Source organism: Mirounga leonina, unplaced genomic scaffold, assembly GCF_011800145.1.
Source record: "Mirounga leonina isolate KUSES-001 unplaced genomic scaffold, KU_Mleo_1.0 Mir_99, whole genome shotgun sequence".
NCBI lineage: Eukaryota > Metazoa > Chordata > Mammalia > Carnivora > Phocidae > Mirounga > Mirounga leonina.
In genome coordinates this window covers 5,569,474-5,594,433 of record NW_023270971.1, presented here as the reverse complement: position 1 = coordinate 5,594,433, position 24,960 = coordinate 5,569,474, and the positions used below count along the sequence as shown (strand labels likewise).

General features: G+C 51.3%; 1 protein-coding gene and 1 long non-coding RNA gene across 8 annotated transcripts in view; one reads left to right on the top strand and one right to left on the bottom strand.

Annotated features, from left to right (window-relative positions):
- Positions 1–24,960, bottom strand: part of LOC118006797 (peroxisome proliferator-activated receptor gamma coactivator 1-beta-like) — a 111,679-nt gene that overhangs the window by 32,417 nt on the left and 54,302 nt on the right. For 5 of the 7 annotated variants that reach the window (XR_004678191.1, XM_034999570.1, XM_034999569.1 and 2 more), the window contains exon 1: positions 139–1,968. Coding sequence is in view for 6 of the 7 variants with exons in the window: in XM_034999570.1 (XP_034855461.1) it covers positions 139–558 (420 nt within the window). In the remaining variant the exon portion in view is untranslated. Of the gene's footprint in view, positions 1–138; positions 1,969–24,960 lie in introns of those variants that run through there. The other 2 variants (XM_034999573.1, XM_034999572.1) reach the window with 1 other exon arrangement.
- On the top strand, positions 19,054–22,896 carry LOC118006798. Its single transcript, XR_004678192.1, has 3 exons — positions 19,054–19,366; positions 19,824–19,944; positions 22,632–22,896. It is a non-coding gene; the product is annotated as an uncharacterized LOC118006798 (long non-coding RNA).

The window sequence follows — 24,960 nt, the reverse complement described above, 5'->3', positions numbered from 1 at the left end:
TCCAGGGCAAGAGGCAGGGTCCCAAGAGCTTTGGGGGGTGATGAGACTTCTTTGCATGAGCAAATGCAAAAGCAGGTGGGGCAGGGCAGAGTCAGGCTTTCAGGAGCAGAGAGTGACCGCAAGGCTCGGAGGACATACCTGGAAGAGCTCGGAGTCATCGGGGCTATACTGGCTGGGTTCAGTGTCGGAGTTCTCTGGGCACCACTGCAGCTCCCCGAAGCAGGTGGCTGAGTCAAAGTCGCTGGCGTCCAGCTGGGAGAGGTCAAGCTCGGGAAAGTCAGCGCAGAGTTGCTCCTCCCCGGACCCCCCACCCTGAGGAGACAGGAAGGAAGGAGGCGAGTCAGAGCTGGGCTTGGCTGGATCCGGGCGTGGACTGAACTTCTTACTCATGGTGCTGCAAACTTGGACCTCTGGCAGCCCTTGGTCAAGGCCCGATTTTGCCATGTGACCAAGAGATACCAAGGTAGGCCCCACCCTCTGGCAAGGGTTGAATCTACCAGGAGCTAAGCTAAATCCTGCCTGCTGTTCTCTCCCCTCCTCCTTTGCTCTCCTACACATCCCTCAACGCCCCACAGCACCTCTTTCTTCTTAGCAGAACTACTGTGTTGAAAACTTCATTAGAAGCTCTAAACAGATACTCATTTACTGTCCCCACCTGAAAGGGGATTTCTGGAATGCAATATTAACAATGAAACAAAACCCAGCAATAATGATGGCTGACGATGTTCTGGAGAAATACTCATCTATGTTCTCAGCGACTTTACAGGACTATGCGTAATGTCTAAAATGTGGAAGACCAGCCATCAGTGGAAAATAGGTAAATAAAACTATAATCACCTGAAGCCTGGAAAACCACAGTGCCTCTGAAAAGAATGAGGTAGAGGTATATGCTCTCCAAGACACATGAAATGGAAATAAAAACTAAATTGTAGAATATAGCAGGTAGACTATGATCTCATGTGCGTAAAGAGAAAAATCAAACTACACAATTCTTTGTGTACAATAATACATATGCAAATGTACAGGAAAAGGTCTACAAGGCTCTAAGCGCACCTGACCATGGTGGGTGGGGGAGGAGGGAGGCACAGAGGACTACGGTAACAGCAGTGACTGAACCAGAGTATCTCAAAGTGTGGTCCCAGGACCGGCAGGGTCAACACCACCTGCGAACGTGTTAGAAACAATGCAGGTTCTCAGGCCAAACCCCGGACCGACTCATCAGAAGGTGATGGCTTTCTGACCCTGGTCTCCCCCATTTAACGACCACCAATAGAAGGGATGCCCTGCAGATTGAGAAACAGCCCGAGCTGGAAGGCTGACCCAGAAATGGCGTACCACAGGCTTTGGGGTCTGGCAGACCTGAATCATAATCCCCACTCGCCAGCTGTGAAACCTTGGGCAAATCTCTTCTCTCTGAAGCTCACCGGCCTCATCTGTAGAATGGGACAACACCCACCTCAGAGAGTTAAGATTAAACAAAGCAATGTTACAGCCTGGCTCGGAAGATGCTCAGTAAATGGTAGCTAACAGTACTAACAACAAATAAGAAATAAGAATAATAAAAACAATAAAGTGTTTCATGGTGGGCAGAGAGGGTGGGACGGCCTTAGAGAACAAGAAAAGGCCTATGTGACACTTAAAAGAAATAGGTTTTGCGCAGGCCTCTTCCTTAATTGTTCCCACTTACTAAGCCTCATAAATTATGAACAAATGTATATTATTAGCTCCACTTGACACAGGAAAAAGGCTTTTATCCGAATTTGGGTCAAATGTCTTAATTGGCATTTTGCAAGAATCCTGTACCCACGGGCAGCACCAGCACCAGGTTCTCTCAAGTGGCTGGTCCCCTGCTTTCAGACTTGGGACCAGGGTGCTCGGCGAATCTCTGTCTCCGGGGACATCCCTGGGATCGCCCCAGGCCCCGCCCAACACACCCTACTACTACAGGTCACCACCACTCAGCTGCCCTGGCCGCAGGGAACACTCGGGTGGATGCTCAGCTTCCTTCTCCTCTCTGTCCCATCAGACCGTGGGGATGCAGCGGTCTTGCCTGTTCTAGATGGTCTGTTTCCAGTCTTCGGCTATGGTGGACAGGTCTGCAATATGTGTGTACAAGTCTTTGTGTGGACATAGGTCTTCAGTTCCCTTGGGCAGATACCTGGGAGTAGAATGGCTGGGTCATACAATAAGTGTATGTGATTTTGTAAAAATGACAAAATTGCTCTCCAGAATTGTTGTACCATAGTCCACGCTTACCGGCTGTACTGAGAGGACCCACTGTCCCACACCCTCCCCAGCACCTGGTGTTGTCAGTCATCTTAATTTTAGCCAAGCGAGTGAGTGTGTTCCAGCATTTATTAAATGCTACTATGAGCCAGGCACTGAGACATGTAAGACTCAGTTTATTCCCCCACGAGTTGACATTTTGGTAGGGAAGAAAACACATCAATATTTCCTTATAGGTCGTGTCAGTGCTCTGAAGGAAACGGGCCAGGTGCACTGAAGGAGGAGAACAGAGGGAAGGGAAGTCTGCGTTAGTGGGGGGGGGGGGGCTTCCTGAAGAGCTGGTGTCTGAGTTGAGACTTGGAGGAGTCAGGCAGTGGAAGATGTGGGGAGGAACGTTCCAGGCCGAGGGCCCAGCAAGGCAAAGACCCAAGCGTGGGCCGAGGCTAAAGCATGAAGCCCTGACTAACGGTCAGTGAGGCTGCAGCTCAGGGAGCCAGGGGGGATGGGGGAAGATGCCTTCAGAGAGGCCGGTGGAGGCTGGATCAGGGAGGGATTGTAAGGGATTTGGGTTTTACTCCAAATGTGATGGGGGTGGGGTCAGCGTCAAAGCAGGCAGATGGGTTAGGCAGGTGTAGCATCCAGGAGAGGGGTGAGTGGAGGGGCTGGGAGGCACCACTCAGCCACGGCGAGGGCTGTGGAGCAGGAGGGAGGGCCAAAGCAGAGACCCCTGAGTGCTGGGCAGCTGGGGTCTCCCTGGTCAGCAAAGCCCCCAGTGATGAGCTCTCTGTCCCTGATCCCTCTCATCCCAGTAACTCAGAGAAGCCACATCTGTAGGACTTGCTTCTTGAGGCTTAGAAACCACTATAAAATCAGAGTCCCAGGGGCGCCTGGGTGGCTCAGTTGGTTAAGCGACTGCCTTCAGCTCAGGTCATGATCCCAGGGTCCTGGGATCGAGTCCCGCATCGGGCTCCCTGCTCTGCGGGGAACCCTCCTTCTCCCACTCCCCCTGCTTGTGTTCCCTCTCTCGCTGTGTCTCTCTCTGTCAAATAAATAAATAAAATCTTAAAAAAAAAAAAAATCAGAGTCCCAGAACTGCAGACCAGCCAGGAACTAGCAGCCCTGAGAGGTTGTCCAGGAAAGTCATTGCAGACAATCTGGGAGTCAGAGGCCCCTTCAAGAACCAGACAAGAGCTATGGATAGCATTTTTGCTGCCCATAAAATACGTCTGAGCAATGCATGTGTATGCAAGAAATTTATACTTAACCCCCAGGCCTTCACAAATGCAGCATAAGAATCCCTGGCCTGGTTGGTCTACTCTCTTCCCTTTGCAGATAGGGAAACTGAGGCCCAAGGAGGATAATGGATTTTCTCAGGGTCATCCAGGAAGTGTCCTTCCCATCAGAACCATGCCGCCTCCTTTACAGAACACCCATAAAATGGCCATGACTACTGCACTCATTGATTATTCATAGCAGCTCAACATACTCAAAGTGTACCCGGGACATAAAAATAAAGAAACCTCAGCTTCGAGGCCTTGTCGATTAGGGCTGAGGCCACTCTCTGGCTAAAAACCATTAAGCACTGCATTAATAGTGATTTCTCTGGCCTTCTCCATATTTAGAGAGGCTTTTCGAAGGGGTGCCTTGGTGACCCAGTTCTCTTTGAAAGGTCTGACTTGAGGCCTCGGTCTGTCCTGTCCCTCCTCTGCGGGCCCCCTAGAGGCGCTGGGGGGCACAGCACGGAGCACGGGACTGAGCCATGGCTACCACTGAGCGCTTACCAAATGTCAGGGGCGGCACTAAGGGATTCCTAAAGCAACCCTTGCAGCGCAGGTGTCCCTACGCCCATGTTACTCCTCGGGGAACTCAGAGATCCAGTCCCCTGTAGCAGTCTGCCAGGGCTGCTGTAACAAAGCACCACAGGCTGGGGGCCTCAACGACAGGAATGTTTGATCTTGCAGGTCTGGAGGCTAAAAGGCTGAGCTCCACGTGTTGGCAGGGGTGGCTCGTTCTGAGGCCACTCTTGTTGGCTTGTGGATGGCCTTCTCCCTGTATGTCTTCCCATCGTCTTGCCTCTGTGGGTGCCTGTCTCTGTGTCCACACTTCCCCTTTTGATAAGGAGGCCAGCCATACTGGATTAGGGCCCATGCTAATGACCTCACGTTAACTTAATAACCTCTGTAAAGACCCTATCTCCCAATCAGGTCACATCCCCAGGTGCTGGGGGTTAGGGCTCAAACGTATCTTCTCTTGGAAGACACAACTCAACCCACAGCCCCCAGGGTCCCAGAATGGTGAAGCTGAGATTCAAAGCCAAGTCTCTTTGCTCCCTGCAAAGCGTGTGTCATCACCTGGCATCTGCTTCTGAAAGTGGAAAGGAACATTCAGGACCATTTATTCCCATTTACTGATGGGAAGGAAGGTGGGGGCTTCTGGACATGGGCTGAGAAAGATCCAAGTCACATGGCAAGTTCATGGCTGCGCAGGGACAGGCCTGGGGCCACTGTGCACTGGCCTCCTGCAGATGGCCCCCTCGGGTCCCCACCACTGGTCCGCTTACACCCCTGCCATGGGATGCCCCTCTGGTTGGGGAACCTTCTGTACCCATTCCTCCAGCAGCATCATATCCCGGATCTGAAAAGGCCGTGGCTGCCCCAGCCAGGGAGATAAACAACCCTAGCAGTGGATTAATGGTGTTTTGTACAGATTCACATAAGTGGCTTCATTGGAAGCCTGTGTATCTTGTTGGAAATCGATTCCCTGCTTAAGAAAGAATGCATCTTCAGGAAAAATTGGTGGCTCCACTTTCCTGACTACAATCAGCCAATCGTCAAGCTTAGTCCCTGGCCTAGAGCATATTTTCAGAGTTACTGAGCGGAAGGAAGCAGGAGGGGGACGAAGGCAGCCTGCAGTGACAGAACTTGGGTTCTGGGCCCATCCACACTCACCATGAGTCTTTCACCATGTGCGCACTTCACTATGTCACCTGCCCTCTCAGTTCTCACTGCCTCTCTAGGAAAGAGAACATCCAAGAGATAGACCTGTGGACCCCTCTTGCTCAAGCATTCTGTACAATTCTGTACTAATCTAGTTTCTGAAATCCACATAGGCTTTCAGGAAATATCTAGGTAGAACTTGGCACTTAACTAATAAATGAATGAATGAATGAATTTCCCGAGGGGGATACAAAGGTGGAGTGTGGAAGGACTGTCATGAAATGGAAAGAGGCCTAGACAAAGGTCTGGGCCCTGGCTTTGCCGCTTAACACTAACTCTCTCAGGTCAGGACATAACTTTGGCTGCCTCAGCTGTTTTTTTTTTAAAGATTTTATTTATTTATTTGAGAGAGAGAATAAGATAGAGAGAGAGAGCATGAAAGGGGGGAGGGTCAGAGGGAGAAACGATGCGGGACTCGATCCAGGGACTCCAGGATCATGACCTGAGCCGAAGGCAGTCGCTTAACCAACTGAGCCACCCAGGCGCCCCTGGCCGCCTCAGCTTCTATTGATGAAACAGGAATAATAAAAATAATCCTGCGTCCTAGGGTTCGTACAAAGATAAAGCAACATTACTGGTTGGGAGCTTAGCATACATCAGACACCCCATGAGTGGTGGTCACAGATAAGCCCCTACAGTTGACTTTCAAGTGACATTCAGAGCTATGGTCTCATTGGTACCTTCCCAAGATGCAGGAAGTGGTCAATGGTCAGCATCCCCACTTGACTGATGGAAAAACGGGGGCTCTCAGGAGGTCAATGTTTGACCTTGTCTTCTGACTCATCCCCTCAGTCCTAAACCTACTGGCTCTTCCAACCCTGTGTTCCTTCAACCTCCACCAGCCCCCTGATCCCAGTTTTATCATCGCTCATGGTTTTTGTGGGAGAAATAACCTTGCCCTGACAGCCAGACTACACTGGCTCTCTCCAGACCTGCCTGGGATGGCGTGGAACAGAGCCCCCAGCCGGGCCTGACAGACCTCTTGACCACCATCTTGGAGACTCTAGTACAGGATGGGAGTTAGGGTGGCATGCTACTGTCGCTCAGAGCCTCCTCCACCGACAAGAAGCTGTATTGATGGTCTGAGCCAAGTCTTCCCTTCAGGAATGCCCAGACCAGCCATGGGAACTGCTAGGGTGGCAGGTACCTGGCAGTGGGGTCACCCTCCCCACCTTCCTAACCATGGCGGATACCACTAACTGAATACCACTATACTTCCTGCTGAGCCCCAAGCCTGCTCAACATGGAGTCTTAGTAACCACTACTAGTCAATTAGAACTGGCCTGGTCTAGACCGATGACTCTGGACCCATATTTGCCTCCTAAGAAGGAAGTAAGGTAGATGTTCATGAAGTCCCTGCAAAGCCATTTCATTAAACAGATGTTTTCTTCTCCTCCCACCTCTGTTATCTGGCTGGCCTCCCACCCATTCCCCTTCTTAATGGTGGCAGCCTACTGGTATTTCTTGGGGAAGCTGCCCCTCCATGCCACCCAGACGGTCCAGGTAAGCACAGTCTGGCTAATTAAAATGTTTCATCCAGTGACCACAACAAGTAAGTACTTCACCTGGTTCAGGGGTGGATCAGAGTGAACACCAAGACTTTGCTAGAGCATTTAAACAAAGGGACTCAGCCGGCTAAATTTAATTGAAATGAGAGTCCCGATAAAGTAATTTAAACACTTGGATCCAGCTGTGCCTGAAGCCAGTCTACTCTCTTTACTCTGCAGTTATATGAGTGAAAAAGTTCCTTTTCCAGATTACATGCCAGGTGGAGTTTCTGTCACCTATCAGTGAAAAAGCTATGACTAATTCATCTCTCTTACATTAAAAAAAAAAAAAATCTAATCTTCCCACTGTCTTCCAAATTAGTACAAAACTCCTAAAGAGTCTTCTAGGAGAACACTAAGAAGAGTAACTGATCTTAGTCCACACAGAAGTACTTACACCATCCTCTGAAATAAGACTCAGGAGCCACAGACACAAAGTGAAGCTACAGAAAGAATAAGTAGAAAAAAAATTTTTAAAGATTTTATTTATTTATTTATTTGACAGAGAGAGAGAGAGAGAGAGCCAGAAAGCACAAGCAGGGGAAACAGCAGAGAGGGAGAAGCAGGCTCCCCGTCAAGCACTGGGAGCCCAACATGGGGCTCGATCCCAGGACCCTGAGATCGACCTGAGTCAAAGGCAGACGCTTCAATGACTGAGCCACCAGGTGCCCCGGAAAATTGAGGGGTTCTGAGCCCAGCCTAAAAGAATAAACACCCAGAGCTTAGATAAACCAGGCCATTGAAAGGCTCTCCCACCAAAACACTCAAGGCTAAGCTCCTCAACCCACCCCTCAAGCTGCCCGCTCAGGGCTTCGTGTAAAGGTGACCCACAGAAAGACATAAGGTCTGGTGAGAGTGCATTCTCCAGCCCGGAGAGCAAAACGGGTTCCAGGACTCCAAACTGGGCTACAAGACCAGGCCGGACCCAGCTCACCAGGAAGGTTGACCAGTTACCAGCGACCTTCGGTAGGCAGGGCAATAGGATGGAGCTCTCCTGGGGCGCCTGGGTGGCTCAGTTGGTTAGGCGACTGCCTTCGGCTCAGGTCATGATCCTGGAGTCCCTGGATCGAGTCCCACATCGGGCTCCCTGCTCGGCGGGGAGCCTGCTTCTGCCTCTGACCCTCCCCCCTCTCACGTGCTCTCTCTCTCATTCTCTCTGTCTCAAATAAATAAATAAAATCTTTAAAAAAAAAAAAAAAAAGGATGGAGCTCTCCTAACCCGCCAGGCACGTTAGCCAACGTTGTCCATCTCCTCCTGTGACAAGTGTTCACGGACGCCCACAGAGCCCCAGAGCCGCAGAGAGGACTCTCTAGGGTACCCGCCGGCTGGGTTGCGTGTTTACTGGGGGTCAGCTGTGCTTCTTCCCAAACCCGTGTGTTACTATAAATGCTTGATCCCACGGAATGAATCCCCGATCTGGAAACAGGCGCCCTGGTGCTGTGGGTGTGGCCTATGCAGGAGATGAGCTGGGATTTCGGCGCTGGCACCACAAACAGCCCTAGAGCAAAAGACTGGAAATACTGTGCATGTCACGTGGCTTCGTTATTATGTTTCATAATTTTGTATACTTTCACTGACTTCTTCCAAGAACTCCCCTCTCCCGTCCCCACAACGCCCTGCCACCCCCAGCTACTGTTCCCACTCTCCTCAGATAAGATGATTGTACATGGTTTGCAAGGCACAGGAAATCAATCCTTACGACGGACTACAAACACAGCACCGAACCGGGGGTGCTGGGCGCTGGAAGACTCCGCAGAGACTTGTAGAGACTCATCTCTTACTTTGCAGCTAAGGAAACTGAGGCAGAAAGTCTCCTGGGGTGGGTGTTATCTTACTCCTTTACATCTCCTTTCTCCCTCCCTGTTGTCTCCAAGCGGCCCCTTATCCAACAGAGATCTGCAAAGTCTCTTGGAGCTGTGCCCAGCGAGGTCACCTGGGGTGGAGCAGCTCTTGGACGGCCCGGCCAGGGCCCAGGTGCCCCTCCCTCGGCAGCTACGCCCAGGCCCCACTGCGTCCCTGCTGGCACCTGTCAGGGCTGCCTTTCAGAAGGCACAGGCTGCCCCCAGGGCCCAGGAAGGTGGTGTGCACTGCATTTTTGATTTTAAAACAGGAAAAGGCTGAAGTATATACTCTGCCACTTGAGTGAGCAAGGGAGCGAGCGAAGGTGTTTTGGGGACAGTGTGATCCGCGCATTGTGCCTGTCTGCAATTGCAGTCCATCTTATGCACTTGAGTTCAAGGGCTCTTGAATCCAAGGGAGGGTGGCAGGAAAAGTGCTCGGTCAACCGCACAGCATGTGCAGGTAGGTGTTGTTAAGATCTGCAGAGAAGAACTGGCTCTGGCTAGTCACTTGCTACTTAACAGGGCGTCACCTGGCCTCTTGGCATCTCCCGAGACCAGCCTCCCCCATGGAACGGTTGTAGGGCTTGAGTTTCCAGCCTGGGGCCTCTGGGCGGCCGCTCCCTCCGCCCGGCCTGCCTCCTCTCCTTTGCATCTTCACACGGCTGGTGGCTGGTGGCTTCTTACCGTTCCCACGGCAGATGAAGCGCCTCTCCCAGCTGGGCCGTCCTGACCACTGCATCCCACAGCGGCTGCCCCGTCGCCCTCTTATCGGAACGTCACCCTGCTGCCATGTCCTCAAGTAGCACTTTCTGCTCCGAGAGCCTCCCCCCTCCTTTTTTTCAGAATTGTAAAAAACTTGTGGTAAAATATACAGAACATAAAATTTACCACTTCCGCCATTTTTAAGTGTACAGTTTCAAGGCACTAAGTACACAGACGCTGTTATGAAGTTGCCACCACCAGCCCTCTCCAGAGCTCGTCCCCAGTTTTCACGCATCCGCCTCTGCGCTGTCGCCTGTCCCGACTCGTCGCTCCCTGCGAGCGGGGCCCATGTCTGTCTTGGTCCCTGCTGTTTCCCCAGTACCGAGCGGGTACTCAGCACAGAGTAGGTGCTCAGTAAACCAAATGAAATCAATGTGGCTGTGCCTGGTAAACTGGGCCTGAAAGTAAGAAGAAGGCAACGGGGATATTTTTTTCCTATATAGCCCCAAGACGAGGCCAAAATGCCCAGTAGCCTCCGTGACCAGATCATGATTTCCAGTTTTGTCCAACTCTGTGGGGGCAAAACTGCCAAAAGCTCCTTTTCTTTCCTGGTTCCAGGCCCCTTTTCGAGGTCAAGAATGAAGATATCGGATCACACAAACCACCTGACATGAACACTCACCATTTCAACACATCAGCTCGACCCAGAGCAACATTTTATCAGTCGCTGAAGGGCAAGCACAAAAATAGACTCAGAGAGCAAATGCCACTCTCAGGAGTGGTAGAAAGGCTTTAGCATATGGCAACCCGCGGCCTGGGGACCCGGGAGGTGGGTCCCCGTCACACTAGTACACAGAAATCGGAAGATGGAATCAGAGCCAGGGTTAGGATGAGGGGAGGGAGGCACCCCCCTTGGGCACCAAAAAAAACCCCTCTGTAATCAAGATAGATCATATCTAATGCAACACTCTGAAAAAAATCAAAATTAATGCAAAAACCCCATGATGAGCAAAATACCAAATTCTAAATAAAAGACAGGCCAGTAGCATTGATTTTTCCTTTTGCTCAGGTACCTATGTGACTCTGTATGGTACTCCTCCTGTTCCTGCCTTTAAATAAAGATTTGGTGTTTGTTCTGCATGGATATTTAGGTGCCAACTCATTCTTTTTAAACGTTGCATTAAAATATGATTTCTCTTGGGGCGCCTGGGTGGCTCAGCTGGTTAAGCGACTGCCTTCGGCTCAGGTCATGATCCTGGAGTCCCGGGATCGAGTCCCGCATCGGGCTCCCTGCTCGGTGGGGAGTCTGCTTCTCCCTCTGACCCTCCCCTCTCATGCTCTCTGTCTCATTCTCGCTCTCAAATAAATAAATAAAATCTTAAAAAAAAAAAAAAAGCTTTCAGAAAATATGAAAAAAAAATAAAACAAAATAAAATATGATTTCTCTTAATTACTGACTTTTTTTGGCATCTCCATCAATTTTGTGCCTGAGCCACGTGTCTCCTTTGCCTCACCCTAACGCCAGCCTGGATGAGACAGTATGTGCAGATGACTAAAGGGAGATCAATCACGACCAAGATCACGTCGCTCTGGCCTCCGTTTCTCATCTCTACAAAGGGACCCGTACCCTCTGGTGGCTGTGGAATTATCCCAGGCCTGTCCAGTGTGGTGTTTTAGATGGAAACATGTTTGGGAAAACTCTGAAGTGCTGTCTGCATGTGAGGAACTGTTGTTAAACTTTTATCAAAGGTAGTGAATGGTCCAACCGAGCAGGAAGCAGCATTCAGTACGGAGGTGAGCTGCAACACACGTGTCCTATTTATAAGGAAAGGAGTGAAGTTTGCTAAATGAATAGATTTGCTTAAGAAGAGAAAGAGATGGGGCACCTGGGTGGCTCAGTCGGTTAAGTGTCTGCCTGGGGCTCAGGTCATGATCCCAGCGTCCTGGGGTGGAGTCCCCCTATCAGGCTCCCTGCTCAGTGGGGAGCCTGCTTCTCCCTCTGCCTGCCCCTCTGCCCTGCTAGTGCATGCATGCATGCATGCATGCATGCATGCATAAATAAATAAATAAATAAATAAATAAATAATAAAATTTTAAAAAGAAGAGAAGGAGATTAAGGGCACCCAGGTGGCGCAACCGGTTAAGCGCTGGACTCTTGATTTTAGCTCAGGTCATGACCTCAGGGCTGTAAGATGGAGCCCCACCTCAGGCTCCATGCTGGTTGCACAGTCTGCTTGGGACTCTCCCTCTCCCTCTGCCCCCCCAACCACGTGCACGCATGCGTGTGCACGGTCTCTAAAATAAATAAATAAATAGGGGCGCCTGGGTGGCTCAGTCCTTAAGCATCTGCCTTCGGCTCAGGGTTCGAGCCCCGCATTGGGCTCCCTGCTCAGCGGGAAGCCTGCTTCTCCCTCTCCCACTCCCCCTGCTTGTGTTCCCTCTCTCGCTGTCTCTGTGAAATAAATAAACAAAAAAATCTTTTAAAAAAAATAATAAATAAAATAAATAAATAAATCTTAAAAAAAAAAAAGGAGAGAAAGAGATTAAGAGCAGATTCACCGTTCTCCCTGCAACCAGGACATCCCCTCCCGTCCTGATCCCTTTCCTGAATGGGAAGAAAGGCAGAGGGTTTCAGCTCACCCTGAGAAACGTGCCCACTCCATGCTGCGGAAAGGGGCGACTGCCGTCATTCTAATCAAGTTACAGCAATCCTGAACTGGCTGGCACTGTCCTTCCTCATCACATTTTGTGGGGTTTCCTCAAAATGTGAATTTCCTCGGGGGGGAGGGGGGGTGGTCTAGCACGTACCAGCCATGAAAGAGCACCTGGCTTTGGGATGACAGAAAAGTTCTGGAAACAGATGGTAGTGATATTTGTATGACATTGTGAATGTGCTGAATGGCCCTGAACTGGACCCTTAAAAAAATGCTCAATTTTATGTTATGTATTATTTTACCACAACAAAATAAAAATAAATATTAAAAAGTCCCAGAGACCTAAAAAAAAAAGGAGCCCGCACACTCCGTCTGGAGGCATTCTCTGGGGTCCTCAGTGTCCGTGTTCTTTGGTTCTATTTATGTGTCTCTTACCCCGGCTGCCAGGAGACACTCAGAGAGCTGGGCCAGGGCTCGGCTGAGAAGCCCTTTTGCCTGTTAGCACCGTTATAAATAATCCAGAAGGAGGCAGAAAGGGGGTCCTGGCTGGGGAGTGAAGGTCAGGCAGCCCCTCTGTGGCATTTGAGGAAATGTCACGCTCAACAGGCCAGCAAGGTGCCAGCTCACATCTCCAGACCGGTGCTGCCCAGCGCCGACTGCAGCTCGGCCCCCGTGCCCGCGAGCCTCAGGGCAGCACTCCCACCAGGAAGGGCAGCGCTAACGTGGCTGGCTCCTGGGGGGTCCCAGCAGGGACTGGACGCCTGGGTGGGTGGAGGGGTGGTGGGCAGCTGAGGATCCCCACCCCCCAGCCTGGCGGAAGCCAGCTCCCCAAGAGCCCAGGCCAGGGCTCAGCCACCGGCACACCAGCCTCAGCTCGCCAGGCAGCACACAGGACCCGCTGAGGGCGAGATGACTCAGCAGCGCTCAGCCGCTCAAGCCGCAACTGCCCCCCTGCTGGGGCTGCTGCACAGCGTGGGAGCCAGGAGGGGCCTCCCAGCCCATCTGGCCCCGTGGTTCCCACGCTGGGCTCCCTGGGGAACCCCCTGCATCATCTCTCCCACAGCCCACCAGGGCCCTGGGCTTTGAAGTGGGAGAGATGAGGAGGGAGTTAATTAATTAGTTTTTCCCATTTTTATTAACTAAAAACCATACCGTGGCAACCCAGCATACTCCAATTGAACCGAAGTGAACTCAACATTATGAGCTTGGCAAAACACAAATATACCAAAAGCCAAATTTCTATTTCTTTCTTACATATTAGAAACACGGTGACATTATACTTTGCACATGAATTCCAGATTTCCCCATACCCATTCACTCATACAGACTCATACAGATTCACACGCACTATTTCATGGGCCACGGAAGGGCTTTCGGAGGTTAATTTGAATCCTCAGCCGAACAAGCCAGTCCCCAAGTAGGTGGTATCCACCACTCAGAGCACCTGGGGGGCACGTGAGAGCCCAGCAAAGGGGGCACTCCCCCAATCTGCAGATGGAAAAGTAAGGCTCAGGGAGGTAACAGGACTTTATGCTAAGCAGAATGTGAATCCAAACCCAGCTACCAAGCCCTCTGCTGTTACATCCTCCTGCCCCGGCCCAGGTTGACCACAGCTGTCAGTAACCCTGTGGGTGGTGGGGGAGTTCTTTCCCTTGCTCTGTGCAAGTTTATCTACTAGACTTCGAAATAATGGGGAGGGGAAAATGTTCTCAAAGCCCTGCTAGTACCTTGGAGATTCTTTCTGGGTTCGGGAAGCCCAGGCTGCAAGCTGCTGGTGTAGACCAACAGAGGAGGGAGCCAAGGCCCCACCCGAGAGGGCAAGGGGGACAGGGGAGCAGGGGGGCAGAGCTGAGACTAAGGGTTAGTCACTCACTCTCCTATTTAAAAGCCAAACACTCAAAGTCCTCACTAGGCTATAAGGCCTAGTGCGGCCTGGCCTGCCCCCTCCCCGACCATGTGTTGGGACTTTCCCACCCTCCCCACGCGGCAGACACAGTGGCCGCCTTCTCCCTGCAACAAAACCCTCTGGGCTTGGGCTTCCCACCTGAGACACCTCCCCAGGTCCCTGGCCACGTTACCAGCATTCAGTCTCAGCAAGAGAGGCCTTTCCCAACACCCGACTCACCTGGTCACAGTGAATGTTACCCACGGCACAAACCCAGGGACTGTCTGTCTCCCCTCCAGAATGTACACTGTACCAGGGTAAGGGACTGGGCTTGGCCTCTTGTCAAATCCCGGTGTGGGGAACAGTGTCTGGCACAGAGTGGGGACTCATTAAACCTCTGTGGGTTGGGTGAGGCAGACGGGGGGTCGGGACAGAGGCCCCATTTCCCAGGGCAGTTTTGGCATCTCTGCTTCACATCATTGTGATCTCTGCAAAGTCTCCCTCACACTCACCCCCTGCCTTTCCTGGGGGTGGGGAGGGGGTGGTTTCCTTCCACACCCATTTATTCCCTTATGGAAACTCCTGCCTTTCCTTTTCCAGTGGGTCAGATGATGAGAAACCCAGACCCACGGGCTCCCAGATAAAGCTGGTGGGAAACGGATTCTCTTTGGCCTCAGCAGGCCCTCCCCGGTCATGTGGTCAGCAAGGGCCAGACAAGAAGGAAGGCCAAGAAGGCCTCCTTAGCAGACCCCCTCTCCCTCGTGTCCCCTATGGCTGAGGCGCTGGCTCCTCCCAGCCACAGGTGGACCTGCCTTACGCAGAAGTGTGTTGACTGGGAACATAAAACAGATTTGCATCCGGACAAATCCCCCATTTCCATTCCCTTCTTCTCCTGTGTCCCATGAGGTGGTACTGTCACCGGCTTCCCGGCCAGAGCAGGGCTTGTTTAGTAAGCACTAAAGGTGGAGGAGCACGCACCCAAACTATGAATGGGAAACCATCTGACAGTGCTCAATTATCACCGAAGCCTGATGGGACATAGGCAGGAAGTGGGGAGCGGAGTTCCCGCCATCCCCGCATGTCAGTGTCATCTGAGCCTGCCTTTCCGCCACGTGAGGTGTCCTTCACCCTACTCAGATTGGAGGTCTTAGGGCTCCTAAGAATCCTCTATGCTGTATACTAGACCTTCTCCCATCTGTTCCTCACAAGACAAAGGGTAAACCATTTTTCCGTTGGGGGAAGCTAAAATTCAGAGAGAGGAAATAATTTGCCCAAAGTCACACAGAAAGCTAAAGAGAGGGGTGCCTGGGTGGCTCGGTCGGTTGGGCATCTGCCTTCAGCTCAGGTCATGATCCCAGGGTCCTGGGATCGAGCCCCGCGTCAGGCTCCCTGCTCGGAAGGAAGCCTGCTTCTCCCTCCCCCTCCCCCTGCTCATGCTTTCTCTCTCTCTCAAATAAATCAAATCTTAAGATTTTATTTATGTATCTGACAGAGAGAGCGAGCACAAGTAGGCAGAGCAGCAAGCAGAGGGACTTTTACTTCTCTGAGCCTCAGTTTCCCTATATTCCAACACTGGCCAGCACTGGAGACCATGGTCGGTCACCTGAGGCTTTGGGATGTGCAGGCTCAGCCCGTGATGTGCTGGGCATGATGCGAAAGCCTCAGATGACCCCTCAGCAGCTGCTAACAAGGGGGAAAGATGGCACAATCAGTGGTGGCCACTGAGGGATGGAGCTCGTGGTGGCATGTGTCTACATGGGCGTCACAGGAGGGCATGTGCAAGATCTGCTAGCTCCTCGCTATGCTATTCAAAGTGTGATCCATGGACCGGTAGCATCGGCTTCATCTGGAGCTTACTAAATTCTGCAGACTGTCATGCTGAATTCCAGACCTCCTGAATCAGAATGTGCATTTAAACAAGATCCCCAGATGATTCATAGGCACATTCAAGTTTGGGATGCCAACGTTTTTAAATGACGTTGTTGCATGTGATCTTGGGTTCAGCACCTCAATCCTTTGAGCCCCAGCATCCCTGTGTAGAGGACAGATAATGACGTGCACCCCTCGAGGGACGGCTGTGAGGGTTACGTAAGATGGTGCCTGCCCGGTGCCCTGCAGATAACAGGCCCAAACTGCTGGTTCTGTTCCTTCCTGGAAGGCCTCTCCTTCCATTCTGAGTCCTGCTTGCACATCTGCGAGGCGAAGAAAAGACCCCCACGGGGCAGCAACAGATGGGGACAGGGTGGGAGCAGAGGGAAAGGAAGACAGAAGAGGAAATAAAGAAGCAGAAGAAGCAAACAAAAAACAAGCAGCAGAGACCATCTGAATCCCCAGGAGGCAGGCGACATGTGAAGCCCAGAGACACGGCCGTTTCAGCTCACGTGCTGCACCAGGGCACAGCCCGAAGCCGCTGGGCTGGGGGGGACAGAGGACCAAGGGCTACACACGGTGTCCCCTCAGGCCAACATGTGACAGTGCCTTCCCAGGAGGCTCTGCACTGGCCCTGTGGCCAGGGTGGACAGGACGCCCATGGTCACTGGAGCAACCAGACAGAAGCCAGGGGCTCGGGCCAAGCCCTGAGAAGGGTCACACTTGACTGGAGGACACTGATCCAGGGACCGTGCTGGACAGCGCGGGGCTGAGCTCTGTGATCTTAGCGGAGTGATTTAACCCCCTTGGTTAAATCTCAGGAAAACAGAAGATGATATTCTTTAGAGAGTTTAAGGAGAAGGGCTTTGTGGAGCGTTTGGTGCAGAGTAAGTACTCAAAAAACGACCACGAGTGAGACTATTACACAAGAGTCCTGAAGCAATTGCTGGCGCAGCTGCAGCCTCTCTGGGCTGCTGGAGCTTCCTCACCACCTGGTCACTGGGTTAACCCTTCACTGACCCAGTCCACACTGCCATCAGCTCACACCTGAATGGCAGCCACTCTAGACCCCTCCAAGCTTCTGGACACGAGCCACCAGAGCCATCTTGTCAAGATGCAAATCTGATCCCCCTGTGCCCTGTTTTAATACCCAGCCTGCCCCCGATTCCTCCCAGATAAAGACCCAAATCCTTCCTGAGGCCTGGAAGGCCCCCCGTGTGATCTGGCTCCCGCTTACCTGTCCCAGTATTAACCTACCCCTACCTCCACTTTTGGCCCTACTGGCCTTCTTTCCACACTAGCACTTGCCAGGGTCTTTTCCCACACAGGGTCTCTGCGTGTGCTGTTCTCTCTGCCTGCAACGTCGTCCCCACCCATAGACCTACTGTGCCCAGTTCTCTCTCTCATCTGTCCTTCACTCTTTACTTCCCAGGGGAAACTTTCCTTGAGCCCCGAAGACCACCTGAGGAGCCCTACTGCGCCCTCTCGCAGCCTTCTGGAGGTCCCTGAGGACTTATCACAGTTAGTAATTGAACATTTTTTTGAATGGGCATCTGATTAATGCTCACTGTTCTATCCCTGGCACCTGGCACATAGTAAGTGCTTAATCAACACTTGGGTGGTGAATGAATAACCCCATTGTTGGGCAACTGCCTCACCCCCTCACCCCCTCACTCCCTCGGCCTTAACTTTCCACACACACGGAACAAACCCCAATGCTGCCTGATCTTCAACCTGTATCCATGACCCGCTGGCCCAGTGCCAGAGATCCAAACGCTTCTAGATCTGATTTTCTTGAAAGCAGCTTTGGGACACGGCCAGGGGAGGCGTGCGCCGCCGGCCTCGGCAGTAAACGCTGATGAAGCTGTCTGGACCAGCGGAGCTGAGATCAGGAAATGCCAAGATTTAAAAGCATCCGGAACCCATTTATTTATTGTTGTTCTTGCACTTCCAGGCTATTTTAAGCTTCAGATAGATCTGTTGGCCCTCCTCTCTTCAAATGTCGCTCAGAAACCCCCCACGTGCACCTAGCGCTACCTGTCAGGGTTCGGCTGCCCCTGCCCCATATGATACACGACAGCACGATCCACAAAAACGGGCGACTGCTCGTTTGCCAGGTGCCTTTGCAAGTGGTAAGTGCTTTCACTCCAAGTCCCTAACCCCCCCCCAAGGGAAACGTTATTAGCGCCATTCGAAAGATGGGGACATTGAAACTCAGAGAGGTGAAGAAACTTGCCGGGGGCCACACAGCTGGAAAGTGCCAGAACTGGGATTCAACCCCACACCTTCCAAATGCAAAGGTCAGGCTCGGTTCCCAGCCACTTGGCAATACTGCTTCCCCGCGGGCCCTCACCAAAGCTCCTCGCATACACTGTGAGTTTTCTCATCTTGCCGTGCCCTCCCAGCCACCTGCAAGGACCACACGACCAGTTCAAGCAACCTGCCCCCGCGTGCGCTGCCGTGAGAAGGTGGCCAAGACGGCTTGCCACGTGAAAAGGGGAAGTTAACATTTTATGATCCTGTCTGTGCTTTTAATAAAAAATGATGGATGGATAGAAAAATAGATGCATAGTTCACATATTCATAGACTGTCACTAGAAGGACACAAGAAAATATTAAGAGAAGAAAATATTAGAAAAATATTAGAAATGGGAAAAAGGAGTTGGTTGGGGACAGGGGAAGGTCAAAGAATATTTACTTTCTGTTTTAAGTCCTTCTTTACTCTTTTAAGGTTTTATTTTCCTTTGGTCATATATATGCTGCAACCCATCCTCCAAGGTCCAAGTCATATGCCTCCTCCCCTGTGAAGCCTGCCCTGATCGTCCCAGCTTGTCCCTCCTCTCAATCCCTACCATATTCTGCCTGCATCTCTCAGGTACACAGGTCACTGAGCCTCTGTCCTCCAGTGCATCCAGATAGGGAGCCCCCAGCCAGGCAGGAGCCCCAGGGCCTGAGTCAGTGTCTTGGGCCTCCACAGTCTCCCCCACACTGAGCCGGAGCCTCTGCTGAGGCAGGGGGATGGAGAGCCTCAGGGAATGAATAACTATTTCATTTTCTATCTTGGTCCATGGCGTCCCAAAGCCAATGAAGTTGGAAACTCAAAAATGGAACTTGGGGGCAGGGAGGCGAAGAGGAAAGCAGAGAATCGGGGAGGGTAAATTCAGCTCCTGGAAACCTGCCCAGAGCTCATCCCTGGGAAATGACTCAAGCACCGCTTATGCCAGCAGACGGTCCATTTGGGCCCTGAGGTCACCAAATCTCGTCATGGTCCTACTTATTAAATATAGAGGTGCGTGAAATAAAGCCACCACGTCTGGTGCCGGGGCTCTGAGGAAGGGACAGAGAGACAAAGATGAGAGGCAGGGAGTCTGTCCCCTGTCAACCAGTTCTGACTGCTCACCTAGGAAGCCCTGGGCACTAGCTGAGACTGGACCCATACGTCAGACGTAGCTCCCGGCCTTGGCGACGATCCCATCTTGCCTCTTCGGCAGCAAGGGGGGCCCTGCCCTCCTCCGTACCCAGCCCCTGCCTGAGGACCTCTGAGAACACACTTTTGGACATCTCATTGATACTGTCCAACAGCCAAGTAAAGGCAGACAGACACACTGGCCAGCCCATTTTACAGATGAGGAAACGGAGTCCTAGGTAAGTAAGGTGCTTGAGATCACACAGCTAAGTTAGTGATACTGAAACTGGACCAAGGTTGCAGTGAGGGGAAAAGTGGGAACTCAAACTCCATTAGCTGGAGCTCTGTGACTACAAGCAGGCCACCCGATGGCCCAAGGCCTCACTTTTCTCCTTTGTTCAGTGAGCTAGGCGGCTCCCCACATGCAGCATGAAAGTCTACTGAGCTGGGGCCACAATGCCTCTGTCTCTGAACACACACCCACCGGGGATGCAGTGGTGGGCTGAGAAATAGTTAAATGCACAGGACAGGCGTGGGCCTCTTCTCGGACCTCCACCCCCTCCCCCGCCCCCACCCTCCAAGATCTGGCACAATGGAAAGCTAAATCATTTCACTGGCAAGGAAAACTTTCTTCTATTCCTAAAACCCAAAGGTATACTATGTACTGGAATGCAAAAGCTGTATTAATCTTTTCAGATAAAATACGAATGGTTTTTGTGCTGTGGAATCTGTTTAAATCAGTCATCAATTGAACTGACAGGACTACTTTGGAGGCAGCAACGGGTCTGTGAAGAACACTGACTTTGGAATCAGAAAGGTCTGCTTTCATTTCAGCTCACTCACTCAACCAGCTGTGTGACCCTGCCCAAGATACTCACCCTCTCTGAGACTAGCTTCTTTATCTATAAAATGAGAATAATAAGATCATGCTTGTAAAGCAGGAGTCAATCTCTTTTGAGTCATCAGGTCCCACTGGCAATCTGGTGAGGCCTATAAACTTCTCAGAATGTTTATGGATGCATAAAGTAAGTACAATGTTTTAAAAATGCATAAAGTTGGGGCGCCTGGGTGGCTCAGTCATTAAGTGACTGCCTTCAGCTCGGGTCATGATTCCAGGGTCCTGGGATCGAGCCCCACATTGGGCTCCCTGCTCAGCGGGAAGCCTGCTTCTCCCTCTCCCACTCCCCCCCTGCTTGTGTTCCTGCTCTCTCTCTCTTTCTGTATGTCAAATAAATAAATCTTTAAAAAAAATAAAAATAGGGCGCCTGGGTGGCTCAGTTGGTTAAGCGACTGCCTTCGGCTCAGGTCATGATCCTGGAGTCCCGGGATCGAGTCCCGCATCGGGCTCCCTGCTCGGCAGGGAGTCTGCTTCTCCCTCCGACCCTCTTCCCTCTCGTGCTCTCTGTCTCTCATTCTCTCTCTCTCTCTCAAATAAATAAATAAATAAAATCTTTAAAAAAAAATAAAATAAAAAATAAAAACAAAAAAATGCATAAAGTAAAACAGCATTATAAAGGAAAGCAATAATATCAAAACACATTTATAAAATATTAAGAAGAATAAATCTGTGTTACGGTAATAGAACATGCTTCCTTATTACAATGCTAAATCATAAGCTCTAGTGGCAAGTATAATAATTACCTGTAATTTCTCCCTTTCTCTCTCTCTTTTTTTTTTTTCAAGAGAGGGAGGCGGGAAGGGTAGAAGGAAAGAGAGAATCCCAAGCAGGCTCCATACCCAGCGTGGAGCTTGATGCCAGGACTCAATCCCACAACCCTGAGAGCATGACTCGAGCTGAAATCAAGAGTCAGACACTCAACTGACTGAGCCGCCCAGGTGCTCCTATAATTACCCATAATTTCAAACTGCAATGAGCATAAATATTTCCAGATAACTGAAATAACTGTAATGTGATATGTAAGTATCCGTGATTTCCACTGGTGATAAAAATCACAGGTCCCACTAATATTTTCACAGTTTGTCATCTATGTTCATAATGAATGGAAATTCTAAATTTCATTTAGAGGTTAGCAAAAAAAAAAAATTCACTTAGAGGTTAGAGATAATTTTTTTTCCTACCCAAATTCACAGACCCCCCCCCCCGCCCCAAATTCTAACCCCTGGGGTTGGTGGACATGAAGGTTAAGAAGCTCAGTTATAAAACATTTCACACAGTGCCTGGCTGGCTCAAGCTGTCTCGGGCTCCGCCCCCACATACAACAGGGCCCAAGGCTCCAGGCGCATGCCGTCAGGAGAGGAGTCAGGAGTCCTTTCGGGGAGTGGCTGGAGCAGCCCTGAGTCCATGAAGGGCCCAGGGGAGGGATGTGGGTCATGCAAGGGCTATCAAGTGAGTACGGGAGGTCCTTAAAGCTAATCCAGAAGCTTAGGGCTGGAAGAGGGTTAAGCCCCAGCTAGATGTGCACTTGGGCTATCTCAGCTCAAAACAAAGTGGTTCCTTTCCTACATTAGCTGTGTCCTCGGCTACTCTGGCAAAGGAGCCCTTTCAAATCTTGTCCCTTGACATCTCCCCTTGGTTGGTTTATTGGCACCTCAAACTATTGGCACCTGAACTTCATGTTCAAATGGAGTTCTATTTCCACCCAAGCCAGTTTCTCCTTCAAGTCTTCATGTCAGGAAGTGGCAAAAACCCTCACCCAACCGCTCAGGAGCAACACTTGGCACACCTCTCTCTTCCTCACACTCAATCCATAGGCCGCCAGTCCTGTCCACTCTCTCTCCACCTCTGCTGTCACTATACTAGCCCATGCTACCAACATCTCTTACCTAGACTCATACAGGGCGGCCTAGCAGGTCTCCCACTTCCATACTTACCCATCCCATCCCAAATTGGTGTCTCCCATAGTAACCAAAATCATCTTCAGGAAATGTAAATCAGACTATGTTGCCCCATTCCCTACTCAAAACTCTCCAAAGACTCTCCTATTGCACTTAGGATGGAATTCAAACACCCATGGCTGATAAGGCCCTCGCCTACGTTGCCAGCATCCTCTCTGGCCGCTTTCTGACTCACTCACCATGCCCCCCACATCTTGGCATTCTTCTGTACCTTAGAACTCAAAAGTTGGTCACTGCCCCAGGGCCTTTGCACAAGCCATTTTTGCACGGCTGGCTCCTTCCTGACGCTGAGACCAGATGTCACCTCATCAAAGAAGCCTTCTCTGACCACTCACTCTATAAAGTACTCTTCCCCCACTTTGGCACACTGTCCATAACATGGCTCTGTCTTCTTTCCCTCATGATCCACATCACTGTCTGAAATGATCTTGTCCGATCTTTTCATGTGTTTGTTGTCTGTCCACCCTCACTACAATGGAAGTTCCCGATTGCTAGAAACTAGTCTGGCTCGTTTCCCACTATATCTTGGCGCACAGTAGGCACTCTTCAGATTTTACTAATTGAGCTTATTTTGTGCAGGAAAATGGGCTGAGCTGACACACATTCTGTCATTTAATCCTCACAGCTGCTATTATTTCTATTTTCCAGGAGGAAGCTGAGGAGGCCCAGTGAGGTTCCCTAGCTGGCTGAGGGCCGTCCAACTCTGAAGCCAGGTTCTCAATCACTGTGTTATACTGCTCAAAAAAAAAAAAAAAAAAAAAGACTTCTTCCTTCTCCTGTATCCCTTCTAAAAATCATCCCCAAACAGAAGACAAGGGAAGGATGATTGTGCAGAAAAATGCAGAGGGGTGGGGCTGAAGGGATGGTATCCCAGGCCTCATGATGCTGCGACCTCCTCCCACTCAGAAGCCGTGCCCCTCCTGAACCACTCCGCCCGGGGGAGCTGGCTGGCAGGACGTGGCACTCACACCTGGACTCACATTTGCCTGCGTGCCCTGGAAACTCCCCACAGCTCCTTTCTCCTCAACTGCCTTTTCCGGGCCTCTAATCTCCCGATCAGGTTTCCAGAGCTGTGGAGTGTCCTCTGCTTGGAAACTCCCTAGTCAACAATGGGAAAGTGGGGACACCTGCCTGTGAGGCTGGAAAGCTGGAATTAGAACCACAGAACCCCAGGTAGGAAAAGACCTTGACAGCCATTAGTCCAACCCCCTCCTATGCCTTAACCAAACAAGAGCTGCAGGTACCTCATGGGGGAGGTTCCCTTCTTATCCCCATTTTACAGATGAGAAGAGTGGAGGCCCAGAGAGGTTTGCTGACTTCCCTTGGAGACACCCAGCTAAGCAAGTCATTGAGCTGGGATGGGAACCCAGAAACCTGAACCCCTAAGCCATGCTATCTCACCTCTCTGCTAGAATAAGAACAAAGCCCTTTTGGTTTCAGAGCCTCTCCACGGGAGTTACAGAACAACAGACTGAAAAGAATCCTTGGACAGAACTGCCTCTGAACCTCCTCTTTTCTACAGGGGGAAATTGAGGCTCAGAGAGGGGAAAGTCTCTGACTGACCCTCAGCCTGCATCGAGCGGCCTCTGGGGAACTCCCCATGGCCCTGGACACAGGTGGCACACAGCTGGGGGTACCGACCCCACAAAGGACCCATTTCAGGACTGCGGCCCCCAGTGCCTGCCTTCCAATCTGGTTCCAGCAGGAAGGGCAGGTGCCCGCAGACAATGCTCCATCCGTGGCAGGCGGGAGGCAGCTGTAGTGCAGGGGCTTTGCCTTAAACAGAGCTCCCTGTTTCCATTTTAGCCCTGTTGCCATGGGATGGGCCTGGCCGGGACAACAGGCTCCTTATATAGGGCAAAGCAGGAATCCCTGCCCCGCTTCTCCAAATGCTCAGGCAACGGACACAGAAGAGACAAAATAAGCAACTGCCCTTTAGAGGCAAACACATCTCTGCCATTTTGCAGTTCAGAGATTTTTGCTTGTGCAATGCCTGCACACGCATGTGCCGCAAAACAGCAAATCAGCACCAAGTGCTCTGGGCTCCATTTGAGACCGAGAGCTGCGACTACGTGCTCCTAAGCAAGTCCCTTGCCTCCCCGGGCCTCAGTTTCCCCATAGGGCTATGAAACAGACAAACTAGACACCGTCTAACATCCGTCTTAGTCTTAAGGTTTGGTAAGTCTGTGAAATCCAGATGATCTGAACCATCAATATGGCTCTTTTCCATTCATTAAAGCACCAACGCATGAATGACACCACCATCAGCCAGTCTGTCTGGAAGGCCTTTTCCAAGGAACTTCACACCTCCTGGTCTTGCTCTAACAGAGGCTGCATTTCAACCCTTCCTTCACAGCTCAAATCATCAGAGGTTGGCAAGCGTTTTCCGTAAAAGGCCAGATCCTAAGTATTTGAGACTTTCAAGCCTTTAATGGCTCCAAAGTCAACTGCTCAGCTCTGAGGCTGGGGGGTAGAAGCAGCCACAGAGGTGGGGCTGGGTTCCAATAAAACTTTATTTACAAAAACAGAGCTGAGTGGACTTGGCCCTCAGGGCCTTAGTTTGCTGACCCCTGGAACCATCATCTTCACCACTGCCTGCTCAAGGCGGCCCTTTGACACCGTGCAGCCCCTCTCCTCGGGCCTCTGGGCCTTCAGGGCGGCCCATCTCTGCCCTCCACCATCAGCTCCTATGGGCAGCAGGAGCCTTGGCTTCCCCGTCTCCCCGCTGTGAGCCTGCTGTCTTCACCAAGTTCCACTCGTCTCTGCTTAGGTACCATTTCTAATCTGCAGCGGACCCGTCAACCCAATCTCCAAGCTGAAGGCTGTATCTAAAATCAGAACGAGGGGCGCCTGGGTGGCTCAGTCGGTTAAGCGACTGCCTTCGGCTCAGGTCATGATCCTGGAGTCCCTGGATCGAGTCCCGCATCGGGCTTCCTGCTCGGCGGGGAGTCTGCTTCGTCCTCTGACCCTATCCCCT